We start from the raw sequence: 16,502 nt of genomic DNA, 5'->3' as shown, positions 1-16,502 counted from the left end.
AACTTCTTTAAACTAAAATTATACTCGTTCAAAAATGCGATATGATTACATACCATAGAATGTAAAACAAAAACATACAGGATACTTGGTATTTTGGGGCCTCAAAACTTTTCTTTTTCTGTGTACTAACAGAGGGCACTATGGGAGTACAGCAAAGTGAATCAGCACTAAGGGTTATTCACTAAAGCATACAGCACTTTCACGAAGTCTCTAATTTACTGTGTGGTGACCTGACATGCTGACTGATATTTCTGTTGCCGTTAAAGGTTTTTCAAATGCTGAAGACTCATTCAGTGCATATCTAGGTTCACCATCAGAACACACAGCCAAGGAGCTCACAGCTCCCATCAAGAGGCCTAAACACTACTTTTCATAACAATACAATTTTGAACATGCTTCACACAGAGTTGTCACAATCTGAACAAACTCCCCAAGCTGAACATTTGGGAACATTCAAAAATAGACTGGATAGGATCCTTGGATCACTTAGTTATTAATGGACACCAAACGAGCATGATGGGTCGAATGGCCTCCTCTCGTTTGTAAACTTTCTTATGTAATGAACCAAATATAGGGAGTATAGTCTCACACAGCTAATTTGCTTTTTTTGAGGCGTAATTTCAGCCTATAACAATCCTTTTTCAAAAACAGAAACCAGATATTGTGCATGAAAAACATGATTTTGTCAACTGAAATTGAAGCTTCAAGACATTTTCATTCATGCCAATCTATTAATACAAGTTTCCTGAAATGAACAAAAACAGAGAAGCTGTCCTTAGAACATATCCACATCTTGTATGTTTATAGATCTCTATACATTGACTGAAAAATAGTATTCATACAGGCAAGAAAAGTCCCCTTAAACACTGTCTGTGGTACACATTGTCTGGAAGTAAAAAGAAAAATAATCTTTAATCCTTTCTTCTGTCTATTTGTACAATGAATGTCCCAACAGCTTGTAGGCATGTTCACTTGCCTTGCCACTGTATTGCCAAGACACTGACAGCTGTCATTTTTCTGCCTGCCACCAAAGAGTTGCAGTTTTGAACCGGAAATGATGAAAGACTTATAGGGTCTATTGAGAAAGCCTCTCATTGAATTATTACACAACAGCACCACCTACAGGATCATCTACACCTTTGCCTTCCTCTGAAAGCTTAGATAAAATACTTCACAGCCTCAGAGAATACACCCCACTGATTCAGATTTAATGTAAATGCCAAGAAACATTTTCCAGTGGGAAAGGCCAAATGTGTTCTTGTTGAATTTCTTCAGCACTTGTTAAAAATGTATCTTATATTAATTAACCTTTGCTACAAATTGTAAAATCGAACACTACAATTCACAGGTTTCTATAAACTGGGCTCAACAGACTTTGTGACTAGTAAACCTTTGTAAAAACAAAACAGAATCCAGATACTTTCATATATTAAAGTTAAATAAATAGCAATGGTTTGTTTATCTTTAAGTATCTGTAATTAGAGCAAGAAAAACAACAACGTTCAGTTTCTCAACATCTTTTGTGGGAACAAAGCGATTAAGAATTTTTCAAGCAGCAAAGCTCTCCCCACTTTCAGCTCTGTCATGGACTTTCATTTATTTCTTCATTTAATTCATTTTTGAGGTATGTATTTTGTTGTGTTTTAGCTGTTCTGGTAGTACTACAATTTATAATAAAATCCACCTCTTAACCCATTACTGCATATCGCAAAACAATGACATTTCATTGTAGTCTCATGCTGACACTGTATTGCACTGTGAAGGAAACTCACTTCAGAGAGCCACGACAGTGACACTGCTTATGTTGCAGAATAATTCAACATAATTATTGTACTATTTAACATCACGTGTGCAAACTGAGGGAGCAAGACAAAGGAAAATTGACATCTTGGTATATATCTAAGTTGTCTATTATAAAACGTGATCTGGAACATAGTGGGTGGAGAGTGTAGTGTGGCGGGGGAGTGTTTTTAAACTTTGCTTTTTTATTTGGGTTAAAATAAAGGAGTGAAATTTGGCTTATTTGAATGAATGGGTGGGTGGGTGCACACATGTAGTGAAATAGCAATGTTCTGACAGATTATAGCTCTGGGTTTTTAAAGAAGTCATTAGTGACTTCAATGACATTTATGTCCTTATTTGTTGAGCGATGCAGGGAGATCACATACAATTCAGGCTGGTCTGTACAGCTTTTCAACCTAACAAGAGCACACGTGCATTGGACTTGACATTATGTGCGTTAAGACAGGTGGGGGGGCTGTATTATATACACGATTACATATCTAGCATATATATATATATATATATATATATATATATATATATATATATATATATATATATATACAGTACAGCTAGTGTTTGCTTTGTTTGAAAAACCAAAGAAAATGTTACCGATTATTGCAGATTTATTAGTTACATTATTTTAAATAGGTAGCGATTAATTGCTTGGAATGTCTGCATTATGTTCTATGACCTCTGACCCCATGGGAACGTAGACGCTGGATGGGTGGGGTTAATTCAGGAAAGGTATAAATGCTCAGCAGAGGTCTCAACTGACAAGAGAGACTGGAGAAGGAGCAGGTCCTGTTTGTAAATACATAGTAAAAAGTAATCTATACCTGAAGATATTCAGGAATAGAGGAAAGTGATTTTTTTATTTTTTTTTGTTGTTGGTAAAATGCTTTGTTTTTTCATTATTTTAATCATCATTTTGTTAGAATTGTACTTTTTTGATTGTGTTGGTTGTGTGACAAGCAGAAAGTAGCAGTTAGTTCTGCAAGCTATTCACATGCTTCTCAAACAGCTTGAGAATTGTTTTTGAACGGTGCCAGTTTTAAGGGTACAAAGTGTACTCACCCATTGTTACATATGGCAGTTTGTCAGTTGAACCATGTGGGTAAATGCTGTAGAGATGTGGGCCAGTGGAGTCCACCCCACCCAGCACGAGAGCCGCGCCGATGTAACCCTGATATCTGTTCGGGGGCAAAGTCATAGATGCAGGTAAAACAATGTTGCTCAAAAATTAATAACCACAACAAATCAAGAGGCACCTCATTCCAAAGCCCTTGTATGACATTTAGTTGACTAAACCCTTCATTTGACAAAGTAAAATGCAAGCGTGAATACAGATGTTATTTACCTGAAGAGCATCTGTTTGAGCATGCGATTGGCAGTTGCGATCCGAGGCAGACGGCCAGTGGACAGAGAATGAAGCTCCAGGTTGGAGGAGATGAGCTGAGTGGTCATCTCAGTGTCAGCAGCAGTCCCAGCACCACAACAACTTGGGGGTGGGGGGGTGAGAAAAGAGGATGGAGTCTTAATTACAGAAAAAACAAAACAAATAGTACACGAGCAAACAAATGCAAAACATACTCATGAAGTAATGTCTGCCGAGTCTAGTCCCGTCCTGGAAAATAGCAGTCTGACTCGAAGCCTCACACATTTGTTAATAATAGCTGGCTACGGAGAAGAAGCTGCACCATGCAGACTTTTTCAACATTATGAGGCTTTGAGCAGATTGTCAAGACTAGCACTAAACAGTTGAAGTCCTCAGAAATGTGTCCAAATTACATTCAGCTAATATTAAGATTAATCTGCTAGATTTGAAAGACTGAGCCTAGTCACTAAGTGAAAATAACCCACTCCAAGTCAGTGACCCATTTGAAAGATGCAAGAAGCTACTAGAAATCAGAAAGGTATCGATAAAGAAATGTGGAATTTGATATCAGTGGGTGGTATTATGGGTTACAGACTTCAACCTTCTTCATTAAAGTGTATATCGTTTCTGAAAATTGTAAGTGTCCTGAACCTGAAAAAACAATACAATTTCTTAATACATTTTCTACTTACTAGATGTTGGGGGAAATGTAGTGAATCTTGGAGCAATTCTTATCAGCCACGATCATTCCTTCTGTAGCTCTTGTATCAGCACCAAGGACAACTCCATCCTGAAAAGTAAATAGAAATAACATTCACACCACATGTAAAAACTGTAGCCAAGTACCACATTGTTTTACAACTAAAGCAGACTGTGTCAATCACAAGATTCCTACATTGTCCAATTAACCTGCAGTGAGAACTATTTTGAATCAGTGTGGATATTTGCTAATTTTGAATCAATTATTGCACATTATAAATTCAGTTCTTCCCTGTTTCAGCAAAACTACACAATCTAGGAGTGTTCAAATTGCACCTTGGAAGTGCAATTTGATAGCATACAAAACTAATAACTGCAAACTGCACTGAATCTCTCTTCTTGTTGTTGAAACTAGATGTCCTACGCTTGCTGTACTGTGAAGTAAACATGGCTCAATTTACAACTCTTCCCACTAAGAAATTTGAGAAGGGGAAAAAAAAAAAAAAACTAAGCAGAGATAATACATACATTTAAAACTTTACATGTATGCAACTTAATATTTTACAAAGTGAACACCTGCTAATCAATAGCACAACATAGTGCTATATGGTTTGTTTAAATTTCAATTACAGATTTAATTAATCCTCAGTCCACAAGTAGTACTTTTCCCATTACCTTGAAAACAACTCCACAAATTGTAGTACCAGTTTTTCTAGCTGCAGGGATATTGCATCCTAACTTTGTGATTTCAGCTTCCAAAAGAGCATTTCTGTGGAAGAAAAATCAGATGCAATAGTATCACAATTAAAAGAAAAAAGAAAAACAATAGATGAAGCAGGCACCAAACCCTTTTTAGGTTCACTACTTTAAATATGTAATTTCTAGTGGAATCAATGACATGTTCTGCAGATCAGACTTCCTATACAACTATTGTTTGCCTGAATATTGATTTGAACATGAAGGTATTTTGGAAAATACACAACTTCACTGTAATTAAAGACGTATTTCCTTTTCAACTAAAAGATTGACAAATTAGATGTCCAAAATGTCGTGTATTTTTGTATTGTTTCCATATTAAACGGACCAGATTTTATACTTTCGTTAAATTGTTTAGTTTATATAATTTGATGTTAAATGTTTAAAGATACACGAGTTAATCTAAGCGATATTTGATTCTGTTAAAGTAATTTACATTGAACCATATCCGATAATGGAATATACAGCATTCAAGAGTACATTTTGCTTAGTCACACCTAGTTGTGAACTTATATAAGTGTTCTGTGATTGTGATTGCTCAATATATCCTGAAGAGCTCGTCCAATGTAAAAAAAAAAGCATCTAAATACAAATATATTCAAATATTGACAGAAAAGGTACATCATTTCGTACATATAACATATACACTATTGTAAATCGTGCATTTTATCTTACACACATCATGCTCAATATGTTTACATAAATGTGAACTTAGTAAACAGTGTTAACTACCATTAATAGTAATCCAACATATTATTTAACCTAAACAGAATAAAATAACAAAAATCTGATCATTCACTTCAAAACAGTTCAATCATGAAACGTGGAGAAGGAAAATATATAGAATTCTCAATAATCCCTCAAAAATGTCGCTTTTCTCTTGCTGTTATGGATCGAATGACTGGACGAATACAAAAAAATACAGAAGTAATGTATGCTATCCTACAGCCTCATTTCGGCACATTTTGCAACTTAATTCTTTCCAACAGCCCGACCATTAAAAAGCTTAAAGAAGAATAAAAAAACGCCTGAGTCACCGCACACCAGGCCGGACCCATCGCGGACAGGCGCCGTTTAGCATTACACATTACCACACGGCCGAAAAACAGCGCTTGTATTTGTACCTTGTAATAAGTACTCTGTGCGCTCAAAGAACCGGCATTTCTTTCTCGGTTATAATGATTTCTTACCTCTTACTATACTCGAAACTGAAACCTCCACACTGCGGCTGGCACACTGACAGAGACGCCATCTTTCTCTCTGTGGAAGCTGTCGCGCGCTTCCCGGAAGCCGCGGCCGCTGATGTTCCGATCCGCGAGCGTGAGCAGCAGCCACTTCCGGTCTCGCTCAGCGCGCGCTCTCACGCAGTTCTCCGGGGGGGGGCGGCGCGTCTTTGATCTCGGACACGTGTGTTCAGGTGCGCTTCAGTTTAAAACTATTAATCGTTTTCTCCCCTTTGGAAAGTTGAGTATCTTTTCACGGCCATGTGTGTCCTCGCTTGCCGGTTGCTGAATTGATTTTATCTGGACAGGCTGTAGCGGCTGTGTATGAGGTTTGATCCACCTGTTCAATTCACCTGCAAAGGTATTCACGTGTGATTTTTTTTTTCTTGCATTTGATTTTATTCGTTTTGGGGTTGTTTGATCGCATACACACTACTGCTAAGCAATTGTTACACGAATGCATTATGAAAATGTACGTAGTTATTTATGTATTTATTATCAGGCTTCTGTTTTAAACTTTTTTGTGGGCAGAAGAGCACCTAAGCAATGTTGGTATTGCCAACAACTACATTTTATTGCAAAAGGGCAATTGTAATTATATAAACAAATACAATTGTAAAGTTAATATTAAAATGTTAAATTTCTGTTAAAGCGCTGCAGGGTAATTGTAATAAGATGTTTCCTTTTCTCCATATATATTGTTAGATATGCGTTTGTTTTTCCTTAGTTATCCTCCATTAATGCACTTTGATACAAAGTCCTTTGCAGAGGTCTACATAGGCTACCTTTGTTCAAATATAGGTTTATATTGTATATGTTCGCTTGAATACATTTATTTTGAATCTATAATTTCTCCTCAAAGGTGGTGATAAAAGGACCAGAAAGGTGAAACTGGATGCAAGATGTGTGACCGTTTACCTTCGTCAGGCTTTGGATCCAAAAGACCCTTGAAGGAGTTTAACCGTGTTCGCTCTGTTTTTGACAAAGAACCCATGGATGTTTTCCAGTCAAAAGGAGCTAAATCTTGGTCTTTAACTGATCTACGCAGTGAAAAAATGAATTATATAGATAGGTCAAGCCAAAGCACTGTACCCTTTTCTCCAGAAAAGACCCAGGTGTTCAGTGTTAACTCCCCGGTGTCTTCTAGTCTCGTTCTACAGAGTACTCTCCTGCCTCAGACTCAAGACAAAACCTCTATCAGAGATTTCCTGCGAGATTTCTCTGCTCTTAGTTACGATGAGACTGGAAGCATTAACAGGCAAGAATGTATTGAACCTGTAAAGCGCTCTCTTTCTGCTTCACAGCTCCTCCCCCTGAAGAAGTTTAAATCCACAGCTTTCTTTGTGGTGAGCAATAAGAAAGCTGGTGAGAAGAGTCCAGAGGAAAACCAAGGTGATCACAATAATGGTGCCGATGATTTTCAGGCCACCAAGAGACCAGCACTTCAGCTTAAGTTCACTCCACCATTTGGCCATGTACAAGCCCAGGAGAAAAAGGAGATGGAAGTGGATGTTCTTTCTCCAGTACCACTGCAGAGGTTTCACAAAAGTCGTCTGCCTGTTTCAGCCAGACAAAGAACCTCTTTACCTTCTGCACCAAACCCTACGAGGGTGTCAGGGGCAGGCAGAATGTTAGGTTTGGTTAATGAAGATAAGTTTGTAAGAGGCTCTTTGCCAGGTGAAGAAGAGGGGGGAATAGAGTCTGCAGGTGCCACAGACCTCCCCTCTTCTGTAAGGGGAGAAAATCGAGATCACATTGAGAGAGATCATGTCCAAATGCAAACGCGCTCAATTGTGTCAGAATTTATGAAAGAAGCTAGCAGCAAGGTGATTTCGGCTCCACAGCGTCTTTCACACATTGGGCTGGAAGCCAGAGAAAGGTTCAACTCTACAGAGAAGGACAGGAGCCATGTTGGGGAGAATACAGCTGTCACTGTGGCAATCCGTGTCAGGCCACTTAACGTAAGGTAAGCAGAGGGATCTTGTAAAAGATGCACTGCACATACCATAGGTCAAACTTTAATGACCTACCTTAGTGTATTTAATGGATCTGTACTTCTACTTGTGTATGAAAACTCCTAAAACTAATATGTTCTTGTTTGTTGAGGTTTGGCACCATTTTTTTAATTTTAGTTTTAGATCTTGCGATTGAAGGCAAGTTCTTTTGAATGTCTTATTTTGTGGTCAGTCCCCTTAGGAGTAATTATGTACTACAGTTGGTATATCTACTCTTAACAAAAACAACTGATTTTGTTTGTTAAATTGTGATTGTGCACCCAATTGTATTTAGTTTAACTTATTCTCTTGCAGGGAGCAGCGGCTGAATGCCAAGTCTGTAGTAACTGTATCTGGACAGGAAGCAGTAGTTCACCATAACCAGCAGAAATTTTCTTTCTCCTTTGACTTCGCTTTCTGGTCTTGCGATGACCAGATGGATACTTACGCAAGTCAGGATATAGTTTACAGCAAACTGGCACAACCACTTCTTGATAAGGTTATTCAAGGATATAACACCTGCCTCTTTGCTTATGGACAAACTGGATCTGGAAAATCGTACACGTAAGCAAGGCTCATTTCCTCACAAACTGCAAGATGTTTCCTTTTCCTCAGAATGAAATGACCAGCTTTATCTGCATGACATTTATAGACAACCGTAAATGCACTATTCTTTTTAACAGTTAAGGTTTGGGTGCAGTTCTGGGATTACGTTAATTAAGTCTTCCTTAACCAGTTCAAGGAAGTTCAATAAATTTCAGATCTGGAATTGTGAAATTGTAGGCTGCGAAGAAGCAACTACAATAAGTCTGTATGAGGAGACGGTTTCAAAAGCAACCTTATCACTTGACCATATTAGTTGACTGTTTTATTTTTGACAGAATGATGGGATATGGAGATGAAGTTGGAATAATTCCCAGATTTTGTGAAGAAATATTCCTCAAGTCTTCCCAAGAACCCCTGCACAATGTAGGACTATCTAATATAATCCCCGTGTCATTGTTTGTAATTGACTTCGTAACATAACAATAGTTGTGACCATGCTAGTGCACAAATGGCTTACAAACCTGTGTGAACTTGCATTAAGGGTGAGCATTCAGTATTTTTCACATTCTGCATGAAGTATATTAAAATCCTACATTGTAATTAAGAAGAAATTCAATTTTCCATTTCTGTGTACATGTGGTGTACACAAGCATGTTCAAAAATGTTTATTCTTCTTAACAGGTTACGTGTCACCTAGAAATGAGCTATTTTGAAGTCTATAATGAAAAAATACACGATCTTCTCTCATCAGACAAAGAACCAAGTCAAAAAAAGACGTCTGTAAGTATTCATGTTGGAACAAAGAAGCTGTCGAGGTGTTGCTGTTAATCAGAATGGTACATGTGCAAAAACAACCCCGACTGATTCTGCCTGCAGTTGTACATACACCCTAAGGGGTCTTGGTTTGGCCAGCCATATAAGGTTTATTTAGTTGATTCTATCCCACCAGTATTTAAGAATCCCCACTCAAGGCTCCAAGTCATTTGGCAAGTGGATGTTAAGATCACTGTTCCTGAAATTCCACAGTTCCGATGGTTATATTGGCAATTGGTCAATTTCTGCAGATCGAAAAACGTGTTTCCTTGTAATAATTTAGGAAATAGTGGTCATGCAGTCCTCAGATGGAACAAAAGTGAAAGAATAATATGAATAATGTTGTTTACACAGCTTCGTGTCAGAGAGCATCCAGAGTTGGGGCCGTATGTAGCTGGGCTTTCTTCGTAAGTATTAACAATTATTGCTGATTGATTTGTAGGTCTTTCTGATTATCCTTCAGTCTTAAGTCCTTTTGGCATAATGCATATATTTTAAGTGACTTTTGTCTAATAATAATAATAATTATTATTATTATTGCAGCTTGGGAATTAAACTATATGGAACAATGGAATAAACTTATTAGATCATAATTTTAGCAATAATCTAAATCAAACTGCAATTTCCCAGTGGGCATTCAAGGAGACATTCTTTGGATTACATTTTTATTCTAATTTGGTATATATAATGTACATTTTAAATTTGAAAGATGCTCTATTCTTCTCAATTGGAATATATACATTACTTTTCATGTCATAAAAAGCATGATGGTGTTCTGCAATAGTTGAGAAAATCAGTATACATTTCCTCCTTTAAAGAAACTGAATTTAAAGCCTTCTGTAACAACAAGATCCCCCTCCCCTCTCTTATACACACATACACATAATTACATCTCAGTCAAAGGTAAATGTTTTATTGCTTAATTGTAAACATTAATTTTAATTTAATTTAACAAAGCCTAGCAGATGTGGTCTCGTTTCAGTCTCTCTACACTCTTGATAAAGCCATAGCATGGGGTCCCCAGAGCGCAGTTTCTGATGCTCGCGTTTGATTGACGCTCAGTAAGTGTAGCAGTTGGTGTTCGGGTGCTCTGGGAGCACAGCCAACATTTTGCTTGCTGGAGGGTAGAATAAACGGATCTCCTTCTTGATTAACAGTATTGTAACAGATGTCTTTCAGTTATTATTTTCTTTACCTTGCGGTGACTCTGCTTTTTGGCTGTTCTCACAGGTATGTGGTGGGCTCCTTTGCAGATGTCCAGGTATGTCAGAGTGTTTCTTCATCTACTTTTTGCAGAAGGTGTATGCAAGGCCAATATTACCATCTAGTCAAGCTTTTTTTTTTTTTTTTTTTTTTTTTTTTTTTTTTTTTCTCTCGGTATGACAAGGTTTGTAGAGCTCATCTAAAATGTACCAAGATGGCTGAGAATTTATCCTTTTACTAGATCTCTTCTTGGCCTGGCATTGTCTCCTTATTTAGGTTTAGGTGTCTCAGTATAAAATTGGTGTTATTTTTATTTAATTTAAGTGTCAATTTTATGTAGATTAATTTACTGATTTATGCAGTTTAAAACTATTCCTTGGTTTCTTTTTGGAGCTTTTGGAATTCTGAAATTCTCATGATTTGTGCCCAGGCATTGTCCGGCATACCAAAACAAGACCCCAATGGATATGTAACGCTAATATGTAGCACAGAATATCAGTGGGTTTGGTATATAAAAAAAATAAAAACTTATATTGATGTTTCACCGAATTCTTGAGAATCTGTCTGAGAGTCTGTTCTTTGTCCTGTGCTGATGTTGACGTGGGTATTTGATTTTAGGCCTGGCTTGAGCTGGGAAATAAACAAAGGGCCACCGCAGCCACTGGCATGAATGACAAGAGTTCCAGATCCCACTCGGTGTTCACTGTGGTGCTGACTCAGACAAAGGTAGTGGCCCTTTCTTCTCTGTATACATTTATATCTAGTGACCAGTGCGCCCAGAAGTTTGTTTTAATTCAATTATCCTGTTGAACATTTTCCTCCCAATGCATTTTTTAGAATTTTTTCAATCGTGACAATGTTTTTTGTAAAACAGGTGAATGAATCTACAGGCTTTGCCTAACACTCACTTTCGATGGTGGTCCAAAACGTCTCTTTCTCTAGACTAAAACAATATATCCATTTTACTAGTAGTTTTGATCAATTGAAAGCACAAGCGAAAAAAATAAAAAATACTATCGGACATTTGATTTTGTTTTTTTCTTTTGTGTGTTGTTGCCTCTCCTCCCCCCAGAGAGAGGAAGTGGAAGGCGTTTCCCATGACCATACAGTGCGGAGTCACATTAATTTGGTGGATCTTGCAGGCAGTGAACGTTCCACGGCTGCACACACGACTGGCATAAGACTTAAGGTCAGGGATAACTTGCACATGGTTCCATTGAATCACACTAGTATTACCGACCCAATGTGTAAGGTGAAGACTCCCCCTGCTGGTGACTGATTATACCAGAGGTTTATTTTAGAGGAAAGTTGTTACATTTCACATGTATATTAAAGGCAATCTGCAACTTGGTATAGACAGGTCTTGCTAGTATGGCATGCACATCGGAGGTGTGTAGAACTGTGGTAAGCTGCCAGATCGCAGTTTGTATTCATTATAATTAATCAGTTGTGTTTGAACTCTGCTGTCTAGGAGGGAGCCAGTATAAACAAATCATTGATGACACTGGGAAAGGTCATCTGTGCTCTTTCTGAAGCCTCCCAGTCCAAGAAGAAAGCATTTATTCCTTACAGAGACTCTGTGCTAACCTGGTAAGCCCAAATATAGTAAATTACTTGAGAGCTATGAGGCATAGTTAAGAGTTATGGTGAGTTATAACTATGGTGGAACTGAACCACATTACAGAGAAGACGCAATTATGGGTAGGTGCTGATTTTAAATGTTTATAACGAAAGTTTGTACTTGTACTTTTCGCAGGCTCCTGAAGGAGAGTCTCGGAGGCAATTCCAAGACCGCCATGATTGCAGCGGTCAGTCCGGCTGCCGTCAACATCGAGGAAACCCTGAGCACCCTGCGCTACGCCACGCAAGCTCGGCGCATCATCAACGTGGCGAAGGTCAATGAGGACTCCAGCGCCAGAATTATCAGGGGTAAAGGCTCTGGGAGTTTTCAAGCCACAGAATAACACCTTGAAGGTGGGATGAAGCCTGCAGGCAACATGGGAATATCGTTTGATGGCTTTGGAAGTTTATTTGCAGCCTGCACACATTACATTTTGCTTTAAGATCAACTGCTCAGCATATTGAGCATTATTTCCTAAAATACCAACAGCCTCATTCACTAAATTGCTTTTAAAAGTAAACCCTGTCCCCCACATGCCCTGCATAGCCACTGCATGGACTAAACTGAGTGGTATAAATGAGGTGTAGCTGACTATGGTTAACATTGTCACATTTGTCTTCAGCTAAATCTAACGACAAAAAAAAAACACTACCTGGCATTTTGCAGGTTGATCATGAACTTCAAATCTTCAAAAAAACTTAAACTTCAGCCAGTCCTTCATCTGGGCCTTTGATATTGAGTTTTAAGCACATTTCCTCTGCTGTGGTTTTGCAGTAATTCTGATTTGTCCCAGTGTTAATGACTCAAAATATCCTCCATATAGTCTTTTAGATTTTCATATAGTTTGGTTAACGACTGATACCGAAACCCCTTTTCAGAGCTCAAAGCAGAAATTGAGAAGCTGAGAACCGCTGGGCGGTGTAGCCAAGGAATGGGGGCAATGGAGTATGATGCCAACCTGCAGGAGATCCTGTCACTGAAAGAAAAGCTCTTGCAGCAGGAGAGAGAGCTGACGCAGGCCCAAGAGTAAGCGCTGTTATTGGCATCCGTTTGTCTTTTCCAAACTGAAGAGACAGGACAGTTTTAAATGCTTAGGCTTCTACCCTCTTCATTGTTGTCTTGTATCATACAGAGCATCTATTTTATTTAACCATATTTTATTTTAAGATTACTCTGTTTATTTGATGTATGGGATATTAAAGTTGTTCTAAGGTGAATGAGTTACATTTGAATAGAATTGCAATCATTAAATTAAAATGTATCAGACCTCTGATGGGGAATCTTTGCAGTCAGGTGTGTGTGTGTGTGTGTGTGTATTTTGCGTGTCAAGTTGCATTCGAAAGGGATAACTCGAAGGCTGATTTTCCTTTTAGGGAATGGAAAGTGAAGCTGGCCTTGGCAGAGCAGTGTAAAATGGAGGAGGCAGAGGGACTGCAGGTTTGTGGAGATCTGTGCCGAGCTCATGGAAGTGATCAAATGGTATTTATGTGCTGATTAAAAAGATGTTCTCTTATTTGAAATCCAATGCTGTGTATATATACTCCCTTGTATTGTAGAAGGCAGGAGTTTCCTTCAAAGTGGACAATCGGTTTCCCTACCTTGTAAACCTGAATGAAGACCCCCAGCTCTCTGAGATGCTGCTGTACATCATTAAAGAAGGCCAGATGAAAGTGGGGCGGCTCACGGCGGGCTCCAAATATGACATCCAGCTAACGGGAGCCCTCATCGCGGAGCAGCACTGGTGGGTTCGGAGTCTACTGGTATGAAACGGGGTTGGGGGGGGGTACTTCTTATCTTTTAAATGAGAATGCAGTGCTAAAAACCGCAAGTGGTATGACAAGTGATTGTCGCATGCCGTACTGTCACCCTGTGAAGATCAGAGGGAACATCTTTCAGACGCAAGCGTTTCACTCTGTCACCGATGGCAGATGATGCCACTGCCATATGGAAGAGATGGGATAGGAACCTTTTTATTTCTTGTTTTTGTGTAGTTATAATGCAGCATATGGGTTGTGCCATCACAGGACGGCTTTTGTATTAGATGTGTTGAATGAGGAAATAAGAGGAATAAAAAAAGGGGATGTTTTTTTGTTTTGTTTGTTTTTTCCCCCACACGTGCCTTTTCCAAATACAGAAAGCTGACAAGACGGAAACGCTTTGACGAAGAGCATCTGGCAGTTCGTCTACAGTGAAATGGAAAAGTCCGCTTAGTCTGCTGGCTATTTTAAATTAGTTTTCACCAGTCTACTGTTTTTGTATTATTTTTTTTTTGTTGTGGGCTTTTTGTTTTCTCCTTCAAATCAAAGGGAATATCCTTCTGAGAAATGTCGGCGAATCCCTGTCATTTTAACAATATTACATGAAGGATTTAGTTTATCATGATGTGTTTCTAGGATCCAGATTGATATAAAGGAAGCTTTAACTTAAATGAGAGTCATGAAATGTCTTTTCCAAATGATTCTCGCTCTTGGATTTTGGAAAGGTGGAATAATTATTCTGAAGTTCTATTTAGGGATATCATCTCCTAAAACTGTCAGACCAAACAGTTTTAAATCCAGCTCCCATGTGGAAAATTTTTGCTGCTTTGAATCAAATTTCAGTTTAATGCCATCAGTGATTTGTATCCTAATGCAATCGAAATCTAAATGCCTGCCTTGAAAATTGAAAGCACCTCCACATCCTGTAATGTTTATTTTTAATTTTTGAAATTGTTTTTGCTCCTACTTCTATGGCAATCTCTATAAAACCGTGCAGTTACACACACACACAGGGAATGAGAATCAACTAATTCACTTCCACCTAAAACACATCTGACTTGACCCCTAGACATTTCCACAAGTTCCAGATCCAGATGAAAGGGTTTGTCAGTATTGAACTGGATTTAAACGGGATGTGACACAACCCTTGCAAATCATGTTGGATTCAAGTGAAACTCTTTTGAATTTGCCTTTTCAGTGTTTTTGTGGTATTAATTTATGGTCCATTTTAGCTAAGCTTTAATTATGTTAAATCAGAGCTTTGTTTAAATGCAGGGAAGTGTTGTCTTCCAGCTTCTTTAATCACCTTTTTCTGTGTAATACTGCCTTGAGGGTCTTGAATGGAACAAATACGTAACAATCGATATTTCTGAAGCGTTTTCTCTGTTCTTTGCAGTCTTCTTACAAACACAAATGGAAATGTCACTTTGACCCCAGTTGAAGATGCAAAGACCTACATTAATGGAGTCCACCTTACACAACCAGTCACACTGCATCATGTATGTAGACTGATGTACAATCATTGAACTGCAGTATTTGTCATTGATGCCTCACTAAGATAGATCAATTAATAATGTAGTGAATAAGCTAACCTGTAAGCCTATATACAATGGATACAAAGCAATCTTAAATGCTGTTCTATTATAGTGATTTTAAAACCAGTTTTAGCATTAAATTTCATATAGTTTCTGTTATGCTGCTACTCATTTTACTTGAAGTTATTCAGTATTGGTTAAAGCTACAGGGCTGATTTATTTAACCATACCTCCATCTTGCAAGCATAGTTCTGAGAAATTACTTTTAGTCAGTTGCCTATTAAAGACTTTTGTAACGATTTGGCAAATATTCCATATTGTCGTATGATGATTTTCTGGGCAGGTATCTTTGATCTGATTAAATGTTGATAAAGATCATAACCAGAATAGTTTCGTACTTGTCAGGGAGACCGTGTGGTCCTTGGTGGGGATCACTATTTTCGCTTCAACCACTCCGTGGAGCAGAGTGGGTACCGTGCATCTGAAGCCCCAGGGGGCACCAAAGACGTGCACAGGGACTTTGAATTTGCCAAGAATGAGCTGCTGGATGCCCAGAAACAAAGGTAAACATTGCCTTTATTGACTGGAGCCCTCTGAAGAGAGATGTTTTTTTTTATATAGATGTAGGTGCTTGGAAAACATTGCATATGATTTCAGATTTGGTTAAGAGAAATTGTTGCACCATTGTGATCACTCTGGCTGCTTTATTACGACTTTTAAAGCCACAAATGTAATTTGAGGGTGAATTAATACTTTTCTATGGGAATACGAAAATGTTTCCTAACATTTGTGATGAAAAAAGCATTTTCACAAATATATTCTGCACTGAAACATGCTTTGGAAGTTCATTTACAAAGCCTATAATTATGTTGACAAATCAACCATGACCACTCATTTTTATTTTTGGTAAACCTGTATGATAGATCTATAATTTAATCTATAAATGGTGAGAGAGAAGCTTTCCCAACTGTCATATGTATTCTTTCCATTTCAAGAATTGAGGCTGAAATTGAAGAAGCCAGACAACAGGCTCAGCAGGAACTGATGCAGGAGCTGCAGACGGCGCGAGAGCTCGCCCAGCAAGAGCTGTCAGCCCAGCGCCGTCAGTACGAGGATCACATCCGGGAGCTGCAGAGAGAGATGGTTAGTGACTCCGAGAGCCAGATTGTACTATTTCAATACAGACAATGGAACA

The 16,502-nt window shown here is 38.3% G+C and overlaps 2 protein-coding genes across 3 annotated transcripts in view; one reads left to right on the top strand and one right to left on the bottom strand.

The window, feature by feature from the left end:
• Window positions 1–5,913, bottom strand: part of psmb7 (proteasome 20S subunit beta 7) — a 27,926-nt gene extending 22,013 nt beyond the window's left edge. The window contains exons 1-5 of one of the 2 annotated variants that reach the window (XM_066712913.1): window positions 5,806–5,913; window positions 4,535–4,628; window positions 3,853–3,950; window positions 3,143–3,283; window positions 2,860–2,975 (exon numbers count right to left, since the gene is read on the bottom strand). In XM_066712913.1, the coding sequence (XP_066569010.1) occupies window positions 2,860–2,975; window positions 3,143–3,283; window positions 3,853–3,950; window positions 4,535–4,628; window positions 5,806–5,867 (511 nt within the window). In that variant the 5' untranslated portion in view covers window positions 5,868–5,913. The remainder of the gene's footprint in view (window positions 1–2,859; window positions 2,976–3,142; window positions 3,284–3,852; window positions 3,951–4,534; window positions 4,629–5,805) is intronic. The other variant, XM_066712914.1, reaches the window with a different exon arrangement.
• Window positions 5,895–16,502, top strand: part of LOC136758493 (kinesin-like protein KIF14) — a 24,652-nt gene continuing 14,044 nt past the window's right edge. The window contains exons 1-17 of the mRNA XM_066712908.1: window positions 5,895–6,199; window positions 6,701–7,804; window positions 8,148–8,396; window positions 8,714–8,801; window positions 9,060–9,158; window positions 9,546–9,598; window positions 10,422–10,452; window positions 11,013–11,120; window positions 11,467–11,583; window positions 11,866–11,984; window positions 12,151–12,323; window positions 12,894–13,041; window positions 13,389–13,452; window positions 13,572–13,756; window positions 15,169–15,271; window positions 15,713–15,870; window positions 16,303–16,450. Coding sequence (XP_066569005.1) covers window positions 6,741–7,804; window positions 8,148–8,396; window positions 8,714–8,801; window positions 9,060–9,158; window positions 9,546–9,598; window positions 10,422–10,452; window positions 11,013–11,120; window positions 11,467–11,583; window positions 11,866–11,984; window positions 12,151–12,323; window positions 12,894–13,041; window positions 13,389–13,452; window positions 13,572–13,756; window positions 15,169–15,271; window positions 15,713–15,870; window positions 16,303–16,450 — 2,907 coding nt within the window. The 5' untranslated portion in view covers window positions 5,895–6,199; window positions 6,701–6,740. The remainder of the gene's footprint in view (window positions 6,200–6,700; window positions 7,805–8,147; window positions 8,397–8,713; window positions 8,802–9,059; window positions 9,159–9,545; window positions 9,599–10,421; window positions 10,453–11,012; window positions 11,121–11,466; window positions 11,584–11,865; window positions 11,985–12,150; window positions 12,324–12,893; window positions 13,042–13,388; window positions 13,453–13,571; window positions 13,757–15,168; window positions 15,272–15,712; window positions 15,871–16,302; window positions 16,451–16,502) is intronic.

This window comes from Amia ocellicauda, chromosome 9 (genome assembly GCF_036373705.1).
Source record: "Amia ocellicauda isolate fAmiCal2 chromosome 9, fAmiCal2.hap1, whole genome shotgun sequence".
NCBI classification, from domain to species: domain Eukaryota; kingdom Metazoa; phylum Chordata; class Actinopteri; order Amiiformes; family Amiidae; genus Amia; species Amia ocellicauda.
This window is presented reverse-complemented; position numbering and strand designations above follow the sequence as displayed.